At 33.0% G+C, this 15631-nt stretch overlaps 1 protein-coding gene across 1 annotated transcript in view; it reads right to left on the bottom strand.

Annotated features, from left to right (window-relative positions):
* The window catches only part of COL11A1 (collagen type XI alpha 1 chain), a 182563-nt gene that overhangs the window by 71087 nt on the left and 95845 nt on the right, over positions 1 to 15631 (bottom strand). Inside the window, exons 34-37 of the mRNA XM_047868859.1 lie at positions 15569 to 15622; positions 15010 to 15054; positions 11166 to 11219; positions 4941 to 4994 (exon numbers count right to left, since the gene is read on the bottom strand). Coding sequence (XP_047724815.1) covers positions 4941 to 4994; positions 11166 to 11219; positions 15010 to 15054; positions 15569 to 15622 — 207 coding nt within the window. The remainder of the gene's footprint in view (positions 1 to 4940; positions 4995 to 11165; positions 11220 to 15009; positions 15055 to 15568; positions 15623 to 15631) is intronic.

Genomic DNA, 15631 nt, shown 5'->3' with positions numbered 1-15631 from the left:
AGCATAGATTCAAATTTGTAAGGTAACTCACATTAAAACAAAGTCACTTTTTGGTTAAAAATACTCATTATTAAATGTTTAAATATAAATTATATTCTAGTTTTCTTTGAAATTCAAAATTGACCGTCCTCACTATTTCACATTATAGTCCAATGATTACTTTCAATAAACTTAAAAAATTAAATAAGACATTGGGATGAAGATGAAGAAAAAACGTGTTCTTAGCCCTAATCTACCTAGTCAGAGTGAGAATTTTAACACAGCAATGCTTATGGATGAAATAAATGATGATTTAGACATTCTTTAATGTTTGTTTGTTTGTTTGTTTGTTTAGTTAAAGGAAGCAAATGGGAGAGGGGCAAAGAGAGTGGAAGAGAGAGAATCCCAAGCAGGCTCCAAACTGTCAGCTCAAAGCCTGACTCAGGGTTAGATCCCACAAACCGTGAGATCATGACCTGAGCAGAAATCCGGAGTTGGATGCCTAACTCACTGAGCCACCCAGGCGTCCCCTGGCATTCTTGAAACAGGCCACTGGCTCTGTGTACAGAGATAAATCTAAGGTCTGTCATATTAATGCATTTCTCTTTCCAGCATTCCAACGTAAAATAAAACAAGAATAGAATCAAAACAAAATAAAAACAAAAATAAAACAAAACAGGATGTAGAGTACATTTAAAAGGTGAAAGATTTATGCCATCTGAAGAGAAACCAGAGCATATGTAGAGTACATTTATAAAAAAAATATTTTGCATGATTAGTAATCATTTTAGCATTTTATCAGTCTTCTTTCTTAAAATATCCCAAAATGTAGTTACAACTGTACCTTGTAAATAACGCAGCCATTAAGAGAAAATCTGGTAGATGTAAGCAGCATGTAGCCAATAAACAAAGCCTTTGAGCATATATTTTGGTGTCTATATTTCTCTAGACTCATGGGTTATTCATCCTGTATGACTGTTTTATGATTAGCAAATTTCTCTCTCATGTAAGTTAACTTACACTTAACAGTTGGAGAAGAAGCTTCAAAATACAGGGAGAAAAACTTCAGATGAAATGAATTAAAGCAAATAGTGTTTGTAAAAGTATTTATGGTAAAATGAGACTAAAAATAATAAGACCAGAAAGCAAAGGGCAGAAACTGGTAGCCCTGTGCTTATATAACAGGCAACTGATTAAATTATAATAACAAAATTTTGTAAGTAGGGAAAAGGAAAAGAAGCTGTATTTGGAATTACTTTACTTGACGTAACAGGGAAAAAAAATAGATCCATTCTATTTTTTAAAGTCATTAATTCTTTTTTTAAATTTTTAAAACTTTAAAATTTTATTTATTTATTTATTTATTTATTTATTTATTTATTTATTTATTATTTGTTTTTGAGAGAGAGAGAGAGAGCGAACAGGAGAGGGCAGAGAGAGAGGGAAAGAATCTTAACAGGTTCCACTTCCACCGTGGGGCCCTATGTGGGGCTCAATCTGATGGCCATGAGATCATGACCTGAGCCGAAATCAAGAGTTGGACATTTAATGGACTGAGTCTCCCAGGCACCCCTACATCCATTAATTCCTAAGACCAACAGGGTTTGTCTTGAGATACCACTTTTAATAGCAAGACAAATTAATATAAGGAGAATATATTGTAGATTTTATTTAGTATTTTAACTTTTTTTCAAGTTATTGGTTTGGAAATTTACACACACACACATGTATATACACATATCAGCATACCTATATACATGTGTGTATGATGTGTATGTATATATACATGTTTCTTTCCCATTGACAGATAACAGCTTGCTGTTCCTCTTACCAATTTGTTCACAGGGTTTATTCCCACACTCTATCTACTCCTAGATTATCTCAATAACCCTCTGGACTACTATTGTTACTTATATGTTGATGAACTCCTCTGCAACAAACTCTTCCTCAATCTCTAATCTGTGTCAAACCCTATAACTCTCTCATAAGTGCTTACTGGGCATTTCTAATTGGACCTCACACTCTCTCCTCAACTTTATATTCTCAACATGGAGCTCACTAAATGAATACTCTCCTTTGATTTTCCTCCTGTGTTCTCTTATTACTAGCAGAGAGACTAGATATCCCAGGCTTCCCTTCAATCCTCAGACTCCGTCATTCATCCTACTGTGTCATCTTAGAACCTCTCTCAAATGCGGCTTCTTCTCTCTTGTGGAGGAGACCTGTTTTTATTCAAATTGTAGTCACCATTGTCCTTGACCACTCAGCTTTTCAGGTCAGGTTCACACACTCGTCCACTTTGGCTAGAGTCACCATCTCACTAAAGCAAATCTAATCAACTCATTATTAAGTACATATCCTGCAACATCCATTACCAACTTCTAAACAATCTGGATCTAGGCTGTGTCACTCTAGCTACCTCTCTGCTTTGAAAATATGTCTTAAAGTTTAGCCGTGCTGATTTTCTAACCTTTCCCTAAATAGCCCTATACCACATATTTGCATAGCCTGTTCCCTCTGTCTAGATTATAGATTACCCTTCTCCCAATTTCTGATCAGTAAATTTGACATGAAGATGTAAATGCAATTGTGAACTTCAAAAAAAAAAATTAGTCTTGCAAGTTTTTTTTTTTTTAGTAACTGTGAGAACAAGAACAGTACATGAAAAAACAATTGCAATAAATAATTAATGGTGAAAATCAATTGATTAAAAATCAATGTTTAATTGGGGAAATTCTGCAAACAATGTGGAAAGGGAGAGATGTTAGCACATCTGAGTGGGTGACGGATTTGGGAGGAGATGGGGGACAGCATAGTGTCGATGTCTGCTCATTTAAAACATTCAGAGTGTTTGCAAATATCTAATAAATGTGACACAAATAAACCATGTACAAGAAAATTTTATAGTTCACAATGGAGTGTGCTTGTTCAATATTGTCATCTAATAAGACTACACTTGCCATTTAATTTTAGAATTACAAGTTAAATTATGTTTTTCAAAGTTCCTGAAAACTGAGATCAATTTGCCACATTGCATCTGCGGTAAGACCCAAGAAAAATGTTCATTTGCATTCTGATAATCTGTAAGAGACTAAGTTAATCTTAGGATCACTGTGGGATTTGGCAGTGTGTTTTGGAGAAAAATTTGCGTTGTTTCAGTATAATAGAAATTATTTCTTATTATTACCAGTGGCCTTAAAAAGCTTTGAATTATAAAACGTCAGATGAAACTTCAAGTTTTTCTTACTCGAGACAAATCTCGATATAACAAAAGAATTTCTTCTTCAAAATAAGGTGACACATATGCAGCAAAATATGGTTTCTCTAGATTCTGACTCTTTCTTGTACAATGCAATCCTTTGAATCCCCATCAGCACATAACAAGGTGAGAAAAAAAGGTTCCTGACCATAGTTTGATTCACTATTGCTCTTAAAAGTGGATTTGAAATCAGGAATACAATTTTCTAGAAGTAATTCTAACCTTTGTCTATAAGAAACTACTAGGTGAGAACATTCATCTTAGAATCACTACTTAATATGCTATTTGTCCTCTTTGCTTAAATTTAAATGATATATATAATATAGTTCCTTTGGATAGAAACAGAGGTCTTGATTAAATTGAAGACAAAAGGAATTTTACAATAGCCGCTCTCTAGGTATCCCTTCCCCAAAAGACATTTTGAAAACATTCTAGAGTCACTCCCATGACATAGCTACACAATGACTTAGTTAAAAATGACTGACTGCAAGATTGGAGAATACATTTGCAAATCTGAGTATGGATTCTTCATTAAAAGGTTTATTTTATGCTCCTCATGCAGATGTAATTCCCCAGAGGAAACCCAAACAATTTTACTCTTTGGTCTCACTAAATCATATTTGATTCTGCTTTTGAAATCTAAGACTTTGAAGTTTACAATCTGACTAAAATTAAGAAGTTGCTACACTAAGAATCATTGGTTGGTGAGCAAAACTGGAATTGAGTTGCTGCTGATAGATTGTTTATCCTACGCAGAAAATCATCCTGTTTTCAGATTTGTTGCTGTGTGTGCACTCGATACAACTCCAAATATGTCTTCATGCTGGCTGCATGCCCTAAAATGACTTTGAATCACATCGTCAAAGCTGGTCTGTGCTGTGATTTCCTTAAGAAATCTGGATAAAATTAATCAATGGTGCAATCCAAGCATTGATTCCAAGGAAATGTGCTAAGCTATGATAACTTCTGATTAGACTAACATCCCAGTGCAAAAGCCAGACACATGATTTTGTAACAGTGGCAGAATAAATAAACAAACCCACCAGCAGCCTCAAACTGTGCTTAAAGTGTCAGTTTCCCCTGTCCAAATCATTGCTATTCACAGAAGTTGTTCAGACATTTATTTAATGTTATATTCCTCATAATTTTAAAATAAAATTCAGATACATTTTTTTTCATTTACATTTTCCTACTTGAGGTGAGAGGATGCATTTGAGATAGTTTCAACCTAATTATAGCCTTATGGTTTCAACATCAGAAAATATTTCATCCCTTTGTTCTACACAGAAGAACGCATTATTTGCATGGTTAAGTATAATGTATTTCTGTTAGGGAGTGGAAGGGTGATAGGGTTGGATGGAATATATCTATAAACAAATACTTCTGTGAAAGGGTCAAGGTCAACAACCTTGCAGAGGTGACCAAATGATAATGGGGTCTTCTCCCTAAACTCATCCCCAAAGTGCTATTATTGACAGTAAGGACAATCAAATCAAGTAACACCTCCATCCTTAAGTATATTCATTTGTAGCTGGATACAAATTTGGGTCTCTCTATATATATATAAAATAAAATTTCAATGAAATTAATTTCTCCATTTCCCTTAACCTAGTAAAGGAGCTATTAATAATAAAGTAGCTTTCTGTGAGATGATGAGGAGCCAGGGATGGAAAATTTCAATCAAAAGAATGGGGTCACTTACAGTCTCTCCACGTTGTCCAGGGTGTCCTGGCAGGCCATCCTTCCCAGGTGGTCCCTGAAATCAGAAATGTTAAACACCATATGTCACAAATATTTATTGAATTGTTTTATAGTTTAAATGTATATGTTGGACAATTTTATCATCATATTTTCATTATATATATTTCGATGTTCTGTTGATTTTACATACAGTAGTATGTGTGTATATCTCTTTGGGGGTAATTCTATCTGTAACTGTGACCAAGAGAAAACTGTAATTCCAATATGAACATTTTACATTTAAATGATTTCATTAGCATCTGTTTTTTAAAAAAAAACATTCATATAGATTTTTAAAATTTTTACAAAAAGGTTAATTCTTCAGTACTTGACAAATGAACATTTTCCCCTCTTTTTGGTGCTCTGTTTGTAATTCAATTTCCTGTGCATCAAGATTTGTACAATAGAAAGATAGTGTCCTCTAGTGGTGGTCTGAGCTTCTACCTGATAAGAATGAAAAGAAACACAAACTTCCAAATTACACTCTGTCTCTCAATTTCTTCAAGTAAAGGAAACAGGGTAAGGTTTGCTCAATTTTAGGTGTCATTGGGGCCAAATTTTCCCAGTTGGTTTTCTTAAATATCCTCCTGAACACATCATTTTTATTAAGCACTGGACAGCAAATCTACCATGTTATCACTTTCTTTAAGGGATGCTGTCTGTGTCACGACCAAAGAAATAAATGAAGCAATTAACTAAGTACTTAAAGCAAACAACTCTGTGTGGTTCCTGTGTTTTAGATACTTAGTAGAAATAGATTGCTTCTTTAGTCTGCATTATGGATCCTTCACCCTACTCAGAAACCATTAAGTACTGGGGTCAGATTTCAAAACAGATTTAATAGGTAGAGGCGGAAATATTCTCACCCTCTGGAGAAATGAAAGAAATGATCATTTTAATAACTTTCTAAATTTTTTGACATTTATTTATTTTTAAGAGACACAGAGAGATATAGCATGAGCAGGAGAGGGGCAGAGAGAGAGAGGGAGACACAGAATCCAAAGCAGGCTCCAGGCTCTGAGCTGTCAGCACGGACCCTGACATGGGGCTTGAACCCACAGACCGCAAGATCATGACCTGAGCCGGTCGGGCACTTAACCGACTGAGCCACCCAGGCGCCCCCATTTTAATAACTTTTTAAATGGTAACAGACATACCTCTCACTGTATGTTAATTATTTAAATAAATCTATCTTAAAAATAGATTATTTACAAAACTCTACTTTCAAATTATCAATGCTTTTTAATGCTGGGTTAGAAAAAAGGTTTGTTTCAAACCATAAGAGACTCTTAAATACTGAGAACAAACTGAGGGTTGATGGGGGGGGGGGTGCTTAGGGAAGAGGGGAAAGTGAGTGATGGGCATTGAGGAGGGCGCCTGTTGGGATGAACACTGGGTGTTTATGGAAACCAATTTGACAATAAATTATATTTAATATTAAAAAAATGAGATTCTTTTCACTGATGGCTTTGTTCCCCAGGAGTAAGACTTTTTTCTACATTGGCTGTAACACCTCAGGAGGAAGGCTTCCTGACGGTACCAGCTCTGTCCCTGATCTCATCTTTATTGACATACTGGTTGCCATGTGAATTAGCAGCTCTAGTTAATGACTGTTATTATGACATTTCACAAGATTATTGTTCGCTCAGTGATTTGCTCATGTCTCCCAGGATCACCTGAGTGATTCCAGTGCCATGCTCCGAAAAGACCAAAACTGGAATGCTTTTAACCAAGGCCCGAAAACATTTTCGGCCATCATTTAAACATTTCTTCTTTCAAAGCCATATATTACAGATCTATGTCTTAGGCACTATGTGTACAGTAATCTAAGATTTAGCTTTGCCCTCCGTTTAAAGGTGAAACGCAGAAATAAGTAGTTAATTGCTAGTAGACTTCATGCAGGTTCAGTATTTCAAAACAGTAAATAAGGACACATTTTGTACTTTATTATTATTTTGACACATATAGGAATAAATGTGCTGCCAATTGGGGGAACTAGTAAAAGTTTTAAATAAAGACACAGAGAGTGACCACTAAAGGATAATAAATATGTAGCAGGCTTTTCCCCCGCCCATACTAAAATGCCTCTCAAATTATGTGTTTTGCCATCAGCATAAGCCATTTATATGTTTTCTTACAAATCTGTGAGTATAAATGTTCACTATCTTATATTTGCTAGTTTGAGACATATAGATTATACTTTTATTGCAAAATATTATAACCTTTTAAAACTGTTAAATTTGATCTTAGATCAAAATGACATCACCTAGTGGTGACAGCAACACGATTTTTAATGGCTTTCCTACATATCCTGAGGGAACAGTGTTCTTTAAGTATATATTCCAAATATTAAGTGATTAATTCTAAATAATCATAATGGCTCAATACTCTATCCAATAAAAGAAAGTGGATTAACTACTCATGGCATTAATTTTAAAATCATAATTTTATTGGTCAAAAAATACTGCCCCTTTGATGTTGTTGAAGGGCAGTGGCAACAAATTTATCTAAATGAGGGTGTGCATATACAGCAAGGTAATCTGTGAAAAGACACTTACTAAATAAATGTTAAGGCTATTTTTTTTACCTCCCATTGGCAAGGAGTTTTGATTTTTTGTCTTCTATAAATAGACTGTATCTTATAATAGTTATAAGTCTTAATCACCTCAAAATTTTTCTTAAATGGGGTAACTATATGCTGACATTGGCGTGAGGTTAACAGACTCTAAACATGAACATTTTAAGCACTCAATAAATAACATTTGTGAATGTATATCTATGTAAATTTATATATAAAAACATATGCACATTTTCTGATTACAATGAAGATGAACCAATTAATAGACAGGAAAAGAAGCTTGGCTCTATCCCTCCACTCAATTTCTTCCTTCCATATCCAAGAGATGAAGGCATTTCTGTCCTAAAAATGTTATAAAACTGCATACCAGAGAAATAATAGGTACTTTTATTTCATGCTCTAATGTTTCACTTGACAGAGAAACAGTGTATAAAAATCATTTTGTTTAGCAGTGAAAGCAATGTTCCTGAATAGTGTCATGTCTCTCCAACTAGATGGCATGCTTCTCAAGTATAGGCATTTATTACACTTTTAATGCCTCTTAGAGACAAAATGCATGCTTGATTAATCGCTCAAAACTTGTTGAAAGATATATGAGAGAATGAACTGAAAAAGTCTGAGGAAAAATGGGTCAAATGGCTTTCTTTGACAATAAAATTACATTATATGAAGGAAACAATTCTTAGCAATCTGTGCAATCTGTACAAATATAAACGGTATGATAACGTGGAAGTTATACATATCACTGGATTTTATGTTGCTAAACAATGATCTATGCATGCACATGGCTTCAAAATACTTATGAAAAACGTCTTATGTATGAAATCATTTCTTGGAACTGTATTTTCACTTCTCTACATGTGAAACGTTGCATGACAATATTACATTTGGAACGCAACTGAGATAGTGGGTAAACAACATTATATACAAGTAGTATCAATCTTACCCTGTATTTAATACTAGCTCTTTACATTAATCCTTTTATAATACTATAATACAGATAACAATCCTTTCTTGATGTGTCACAGTAATAAAGCAAAACCGTTAGAATAATATTTCAAACAGTGTCTAAAATTATTGCAAAAAATAAGAGATTTCTTCAACATTTAATATTTACTTTAAGCCAGTATTTCGTCAGAGAACAAACTGAGGGTTGCTGGAGGGGTGTTGGATGGGCGGATAGACTGAATGGATGATGGGCATTATGGAGGGCACTTGTTGGGATGAGCACTGGATGTTATATGTAAGTGATGAATCACTAAATTCTAACCCTGAAACCATTATTCACTATATGTTAACTAACTTGGATTTAAATAAAATAAAAAAAAAGTTGCTTTTAATGATAAATAATTCATTTTTAAACCTGTGAGCTAAAGTCAAATGTGAAAGTTATCAGTGGAAATAGAGGGTTCTTCAAACTCAATAAGAAGTTGAAGACCATATGCACTTAGTTATAAATTATTTTCAACATGCTTGAAAGTATAATGTAACCAGATGCAACATTTATTTAAAATTTTAACATCTTAATTCAGAATTTTCCAAATTGTTCCTTTATACAAGACTACTATTGGACTATATTTGGTTAACTATAATTATTAGAAAATAGAGAACTGGAATATACAATTTTTTGAAATACTGGCATATATAAATAGTCTCACATTTCTTGATACAGGATGCATGCTGTGGTTTTGTCAAAAAGACTCAGTTCAAAATCAATTTAGAACATTCAGTCAAAAAATATATATCAGTGAGCCTCTAAATGAAAATATCCAGGATGTGAGTAAAACTACTAGTAATGATTTAGTTATTTGTATCATTATAATGAAAAAACATTTGGTTCTCAAATTATTAACTGAAAATTTAGCTATACTTTGTTTCCTGCTGAGTAAATCATATTCAAACTATGTTGGTTATATTTTCAGTCAAAATATTTTTGAGCTTTGTTACTTAAAATATGGCCTAGGAGCACAGTATTGGCATCACCTGGACCTTTGTTAGTAACTTCAAGACTCATGACTCACTCCAGGCCTACTGAATCAAATCTACATTTTTTTTTAATGTTTATTTATTTTTGAGAGAGAGAGAGAAAGAGCATGAGCAGGGAAGGAGCAGAGACAGAGAGAGGGAGACACAGAATCTGAAGCAGGCTCCAGGCTCTGAGCTATCAGCACAGAGTCCAATGCAAGGCTCGAATCCATGAGCTGTGACATCATGACCTGAGCTGAAGTCAGATGATTAACCGACTGAGCCACCCAGATGCCCCCAAATCTACATTTTTACCAAGATACCAAAATAATTTGTGTGCACATTAAAGTTTAGACAGCATTGTCAAATGTAGACTAGAAGAGTGGCTCACAAACTTTAGCATGCATCAGAACTATCTGGAGAATTTGTTAAACAGACTGGGTCCCTCTCTTAGAGTTCTGAGTTAGCTGAGTGATGTAGGGAGAAGACTGTATGTCTAACAAACCCCAGGTAGTACTGATGTTCTGGTCCAAGGACCACACTTTGAGAACAACTTCCTTAAACATGTGGGTGCTATGGCCTGTAAATTCGTATTGAAATTCACATTGAAATGCCTAATTCATGATGTTGAAATCCTAATCCTCAGAGGCAATGTTAGTAAGTTGGGCCATGGGTAGGTGTTTAAGTCATAAAGGTAGAACCCTCATAAATGAGATCAGTGACTTAAGAAAGAGACTCCAAGAGCTTCCTAGCCCCTTCTGCCCTGTTACCTGAAAGAGGGCCCCCACCTGGCCATGCTGGCTCCCTGAGCTAGAACTTCTGGCATCTAGAACTGTGCGAAATAAACTTCTGTTGTTTATAAGCTATCTAGTCTCTGTGGGTAAACAACACTGTGTGCTTTGTTTGTTTGCTTGTTTGCTTGTTTTTTGTTATAGCAGCCAGAATGGACTAAACCAGTGATTAAGCTGATTCCAGTTCTCATAAATAAACTGAGTAGGTTACTAAGAAAAGAAAAATAAAACAACTGAGCAATGAGCATGTCTGATATTCCCATATACATTTAAGTGTGGAAATAAAGGATTTCCATTAACTTTGTGAAGATATTTGAATGAGCAAATTTTATAAAAGGGATATAATTCAGAAAGGATTATCATTATTTTTTTAAAAGCACGGATTATAGACAAAAATAATAAATACAAATAAACAAATTACAATGAAATGTAAGTAATGTCAGAATGCCAGAGAATGTTTAGGAAGTGATATTTTGAAGGATACATTGGATGATGGAAGACAAAAGAGAAGTTCTGATGTAACAAATATTTAAGATTCAGTAACGATTTTTAATGCCATCAGTAATGTGCACTGCAGTGGAGGAGTATTTGAGAGAATAACATCCAGGTTGTTCATGTCTTTGGTGTACTTTTCAAGAATCTTTATGAAGATCTATTTGGGTTATATCAGAAACATTCAATAAACGTCATAAATTGAAAAATGTACATTCTTTGACGTCACCAATTGCAATTTATTTTTATTAGAATTTTTGTCAATATTTGCATCTAAAAATTAATTAAAATATAAACTGTGACTCTTGAAAATTTGAAAACATTGTCAAATGAAGAAATAAACAAAAACTATGGTACTTACAGGGGGACCTTTAGGTCCAGGGAATCCAACTGGACCCTGAGGTCCTTGAGGGCCCTGAAAATAAAAAGCAGTGGAGAAATTTAAGAATATGCCTTAAAAGATACATCTTTATACTTTACCGTTTATTTCTACAGATGAAACACAATATAGCATACAGCTTCTTCATCATCATGACAGAACTACCGTAATGTAACAAGATAATGTAAGCTAACCTAAAAGTTAAATGCATGATTTTTCACCTTATTCAGTACTCAAAACCACACAAATGGCCTTAAATCATGAGCACTGTAAATATTTAGAATTCATAATAAAGTGAGCAGAACATAGATGTATCAAGAAGCTCCATACTTTTAACATTAGTTGGAAACATCCTTGGGACAGAATAATTCAATTCCCTAGCCACCCCCAAAATACTATTTTTAAAATTGACTCTATAAATTTTCTGATTCCAGTCATACAAAAGTAAAGGAAAAAATAAGTGACTAATTCAGAAAGACCTTTAACTAATTTCTATATTTAAAATATTTTGGAAGATGCCAATATCTCATTTTACTCATATATAAAATTCTTTTGTAGATCAGAGAAAAAACGCTTTATTGTATTATTTTTCTCATTAACATTCAATCTAAAAATACATTTATAATATCGTTTTAATTTAATCTTTAATCAACATTATTCAATACTTATATTTATATAAATTTAAAATGCAGTAAATAGACCCTATTATAGTGACAGCAAAATAATTGGTGAAGATAATCCTTTATGTTCCCAGAACATAATAATTACGTTTCCAAAAGAAATACATATATATATATATATATATACATATATATATATATATACATATATATATATGTATATATATATATAATGGAACATAATATAAATAGGATTTCTTAAATAACTCAACTAGAATAGGATTTATTTATATTTAAATAAAAAATGAAGTTTGCTAAAATTGGTCTTTACTCTTTTCAGTTTATCAGTTTAGCCTTTCCAAGGGAAATTTCGTTATCATTTTTAAGCCAATGCTAGTTCAGAAATCAGCACAAATTATTGCTATTACCAGCATCTTATCTTAAAATCAAAAAGAAACTTCAAATTTCAATATGTCATTAAATAAATAGATATCACAGTGTAATTACCAAAAACACTGGGCAACCTTTGGGACTTACAAATTTTGGTACTCTCATTGAAGTATTGAACTATCATTCTTAAATATATATCATAATAACTTAATATTATAAACAAAGTTTTATTTTAAATATAAAATATTAGGGGGTTCTGGGGTAGCTCAGTCGGCTAAGCATCCGACTTCGGGTCAGATCATGATCTCACAGTTTGTGAGCACCACATCGGGCTCTGTGCTGACAGGTCAGAGCCTGAAGCCTGCTTCAGATTCTGTGTCTGTCTGTCTGTCTGTCTGTCTCTCTCTCTCTCTCATTGCTCCTTCCTTGCTTATGCTCTGTCTCTCTCTGTCTCTCAAAATTAAACATTTAAAACAATTTTAAATATAAATTTTTTTAAATATTATTTTTTTTAGGCTATGTAGCAAGCTCTATTTTTCTAATTCCTTAATATGTAGTTTCTTTGCCTTCTAAATTTCTGCTCCTTTTCAACCAAAATTTTATTTTGGATTTAAATTTCTTTAAGGAAAAAAAAAATTCAAAAATCACTTCTCTACAGAATACATAGAAGAAAAAGTGGACCTGTATACAATTCCACAAGAAAGTGTTGACATAGTCCTTCCATATTAATGAAAATAGTTTCCAGGTGATGTGGAAAATACATACTCAGTGTAAAGACAGTGTTGGAACCCAGTAAGTGTTGCCAGATAAAAACCAAGTGCCTAGTGAAATTTGAATTTGAGATAAATAGTGAATAATAATATTCCCCAATATTGCGAAGGACATACTTATACCACAAACTATTCTGTTGTTCATGTAAAAATTCAAATTTAATTGGGTGTCTTGTCTTTTTATTTTATTTCATTTCATTTTTTATTGTTGTTGTTTTTGGCTTTTGCTAAATCTGGTAATCTTAGAACAACTAAAAGCTGTCTTAACTAAATCTTTAATAATAGGCATCCATGATCCGCAAATCATGAGTATGAGGAATTATTATATTTAAGCTGCAGAGTATCCTAATTAGTAAATATATAATAGTATATATTTAAAATATCCTACAACATGTACATAATATGTACATATAATACTATATATATATATATTTATAAGCAAATATATTGTTAAAGAAGTCCATTGAAATGGGCAAAAATAGGTATTTCCATTTCTAGTTCAATAGTACTATAAAACTCTCCCCCTAAACTTCCCAAGTCATTTATTTTAAAGAAAATATTTGGTAATATCATTTCTATCATTCTTCAACTATGCCTAAGACATAACCAAATAGTTTATGATACATAAAATTCTTTGGAGAAAATGAGGATATGTTAGGGAGAAAAGGTTTCATCAACTATGCAGAATATAGGAAGTATGTCCTGTATATTTAAAATGTATGAATGCTATTTAAAAATGGTTTCCAGCTTACTTAATTTTTTTTTATAATAACCTCTACTTTAAGCTTCAAAATACACTTCCCTTACTCTCAAAGTATTTTTACAATTACGAGTAATCATGCTGTTGGGTCACACTGTTATGTTCCAAAATTGTGAATATATATGGTTGATCGTGACATTTTGGAATGCAGAAACAAAATATGAAAGAAAAATAGTTTATGCTTTAAAATCAAAACTCCTAGTTTTGCTATAATTTGTCAAGTGGTTCTATTCCATTTAATGATTTAGCCATTTTAATTAAATTGCATCTTCTTATTAAGATTACTTTGACTATCAAATTTTTAAAATGTGTATGTTATTTATGATTTTAAAATGTACAGGATGGACTTAATTTGGGAATAGTTCATCAATAGTGAGAGATATTTAGCAAGAAAGTTTTACTTTAATTAAATATGAACCAAAGCTTTGAAACAACTATAATTAAATGTTTATTCTTAAGTCTTATCTACTGACATTTCTGTCACAAATAGAAACTTCATTCCAAAAAATTACTTATTCTCAGTTTTAAGTTACATATCATGGGGTATTTCAGTTTTCTCTTTGTGAAACATCTATTATAAATTTCAAATAATAATATACAAAAATATATTACTATAACTGCATAATACTAAACATTGTTATAGAATATTCAGAAAGGAGTCTAATTTCTTTAACAGTAATACAGATTGAATATTTAAAATTCAAGAAGATCACTTTCCAAAAACTCTGGCTACAAAAATGCTTTATTTTACCCAAAGAAAACAAATAAAGGGCATGCTTACTCATGTATATTTAGCTTTATTTTATATCAATTGAAAATCAATTTACTAAATAGCTTTTCTATTTACTGGAATAGATGTTTTATCTTGATTTGAATGTATATCGATTCTGACTTAATGGCTACTGGGAGCTTGCCTTTTACCAGCATAATGTTGCTTCCAGCTCTATGGACAAAATGAATATCAACAGGGAACACAGGAGGACTGAAGGAGAAGGCATAGGTGTCATATGGATATTCAAAAAAATTTTATTTGGCTTGAGTTTGAGAGACATCATAGGGCAATTATGCACATTATTTCTCTCATTTCTATAACAAAATTGGTAGCACATAAGTGATTAAGATTTTTTAAGAAGTAAATTAAAAAATAAGAACTTTTAAATTCTGAATAGATTTTGCAAATTTCTGTGTACATGTATTTGCAGACACATGTACTTTTTCCCAGAAATTTAAATACTTGCAAAATATTAATATTTATTTTATGTTACTGTATCCTGTATCATACGTACTCTTTCACCAGGAGGGCCAGGAGGGCCATCACCACCTGAAGTACCCTATCAAAAATAAAAAAAGAAAAGAGAAAAAAAGAAAAATCAGTTTTGATTCCTTCTGATAGCATTTGTCCTCTGGAAGAGGAACTTACAGCAAACGCAAATAGAATACTTCTTTTTGTTTTAATATAATTTATTGTCAAGTTAGCTAACACACTGTAGAGTACACAGTGTGCTTTTGGCTTCGGGAGTAGATTCCCATGATTCATCGCTTACAACACCCAGTGCTCATCCCAACAAGTGCCTCCTCAATGCCCATCACCCATTTTCCCCTCTTCCCTGCCCCTCACATCATTCCTCAGTTTGTTCTCTGTATTTAAGAGTTTCTTATGGTTTGCCTCCCTCTCTCTTTGTAACTATTTTTTTTTCCCTTCCCTTCCCCCATGGTCTTCTGCTAACTTTCTCAAAATCCACACATGAGTGAGAACATATGATAACTGTCTTTCTCTGACTGACTTACTTCACTTAGCATAATACCCTCCAGTTCTATCCATGATAGAACAAGTACTTCTAATACCTTTGGACCAGGTTTCCCCGTGGGACCTCTCGCACCTCTTGAACCTCGAGGACCCTGCATACA

The sequence above is a fragment of the Prionailurus viverrinus genome, chromosome C1 (assembly GCF_022837055.1).
Source record: "Prionailurus viverrinus isolate Anna chromosome C1, UM_Priviv_1.0, whole genome shotgun sequence".
Lineage (NCBI taxonomy): Eukaryota > Metazoa > Chordata > Mammalia > Carnivora > Felidae > Prionailurus > Prionailurus viverrinus.
The sequence above is the reverse complement of the archived record's forward strand: the minus strand, read 5'-3'. Positions and strand labels throughout refer to the sequence as shown.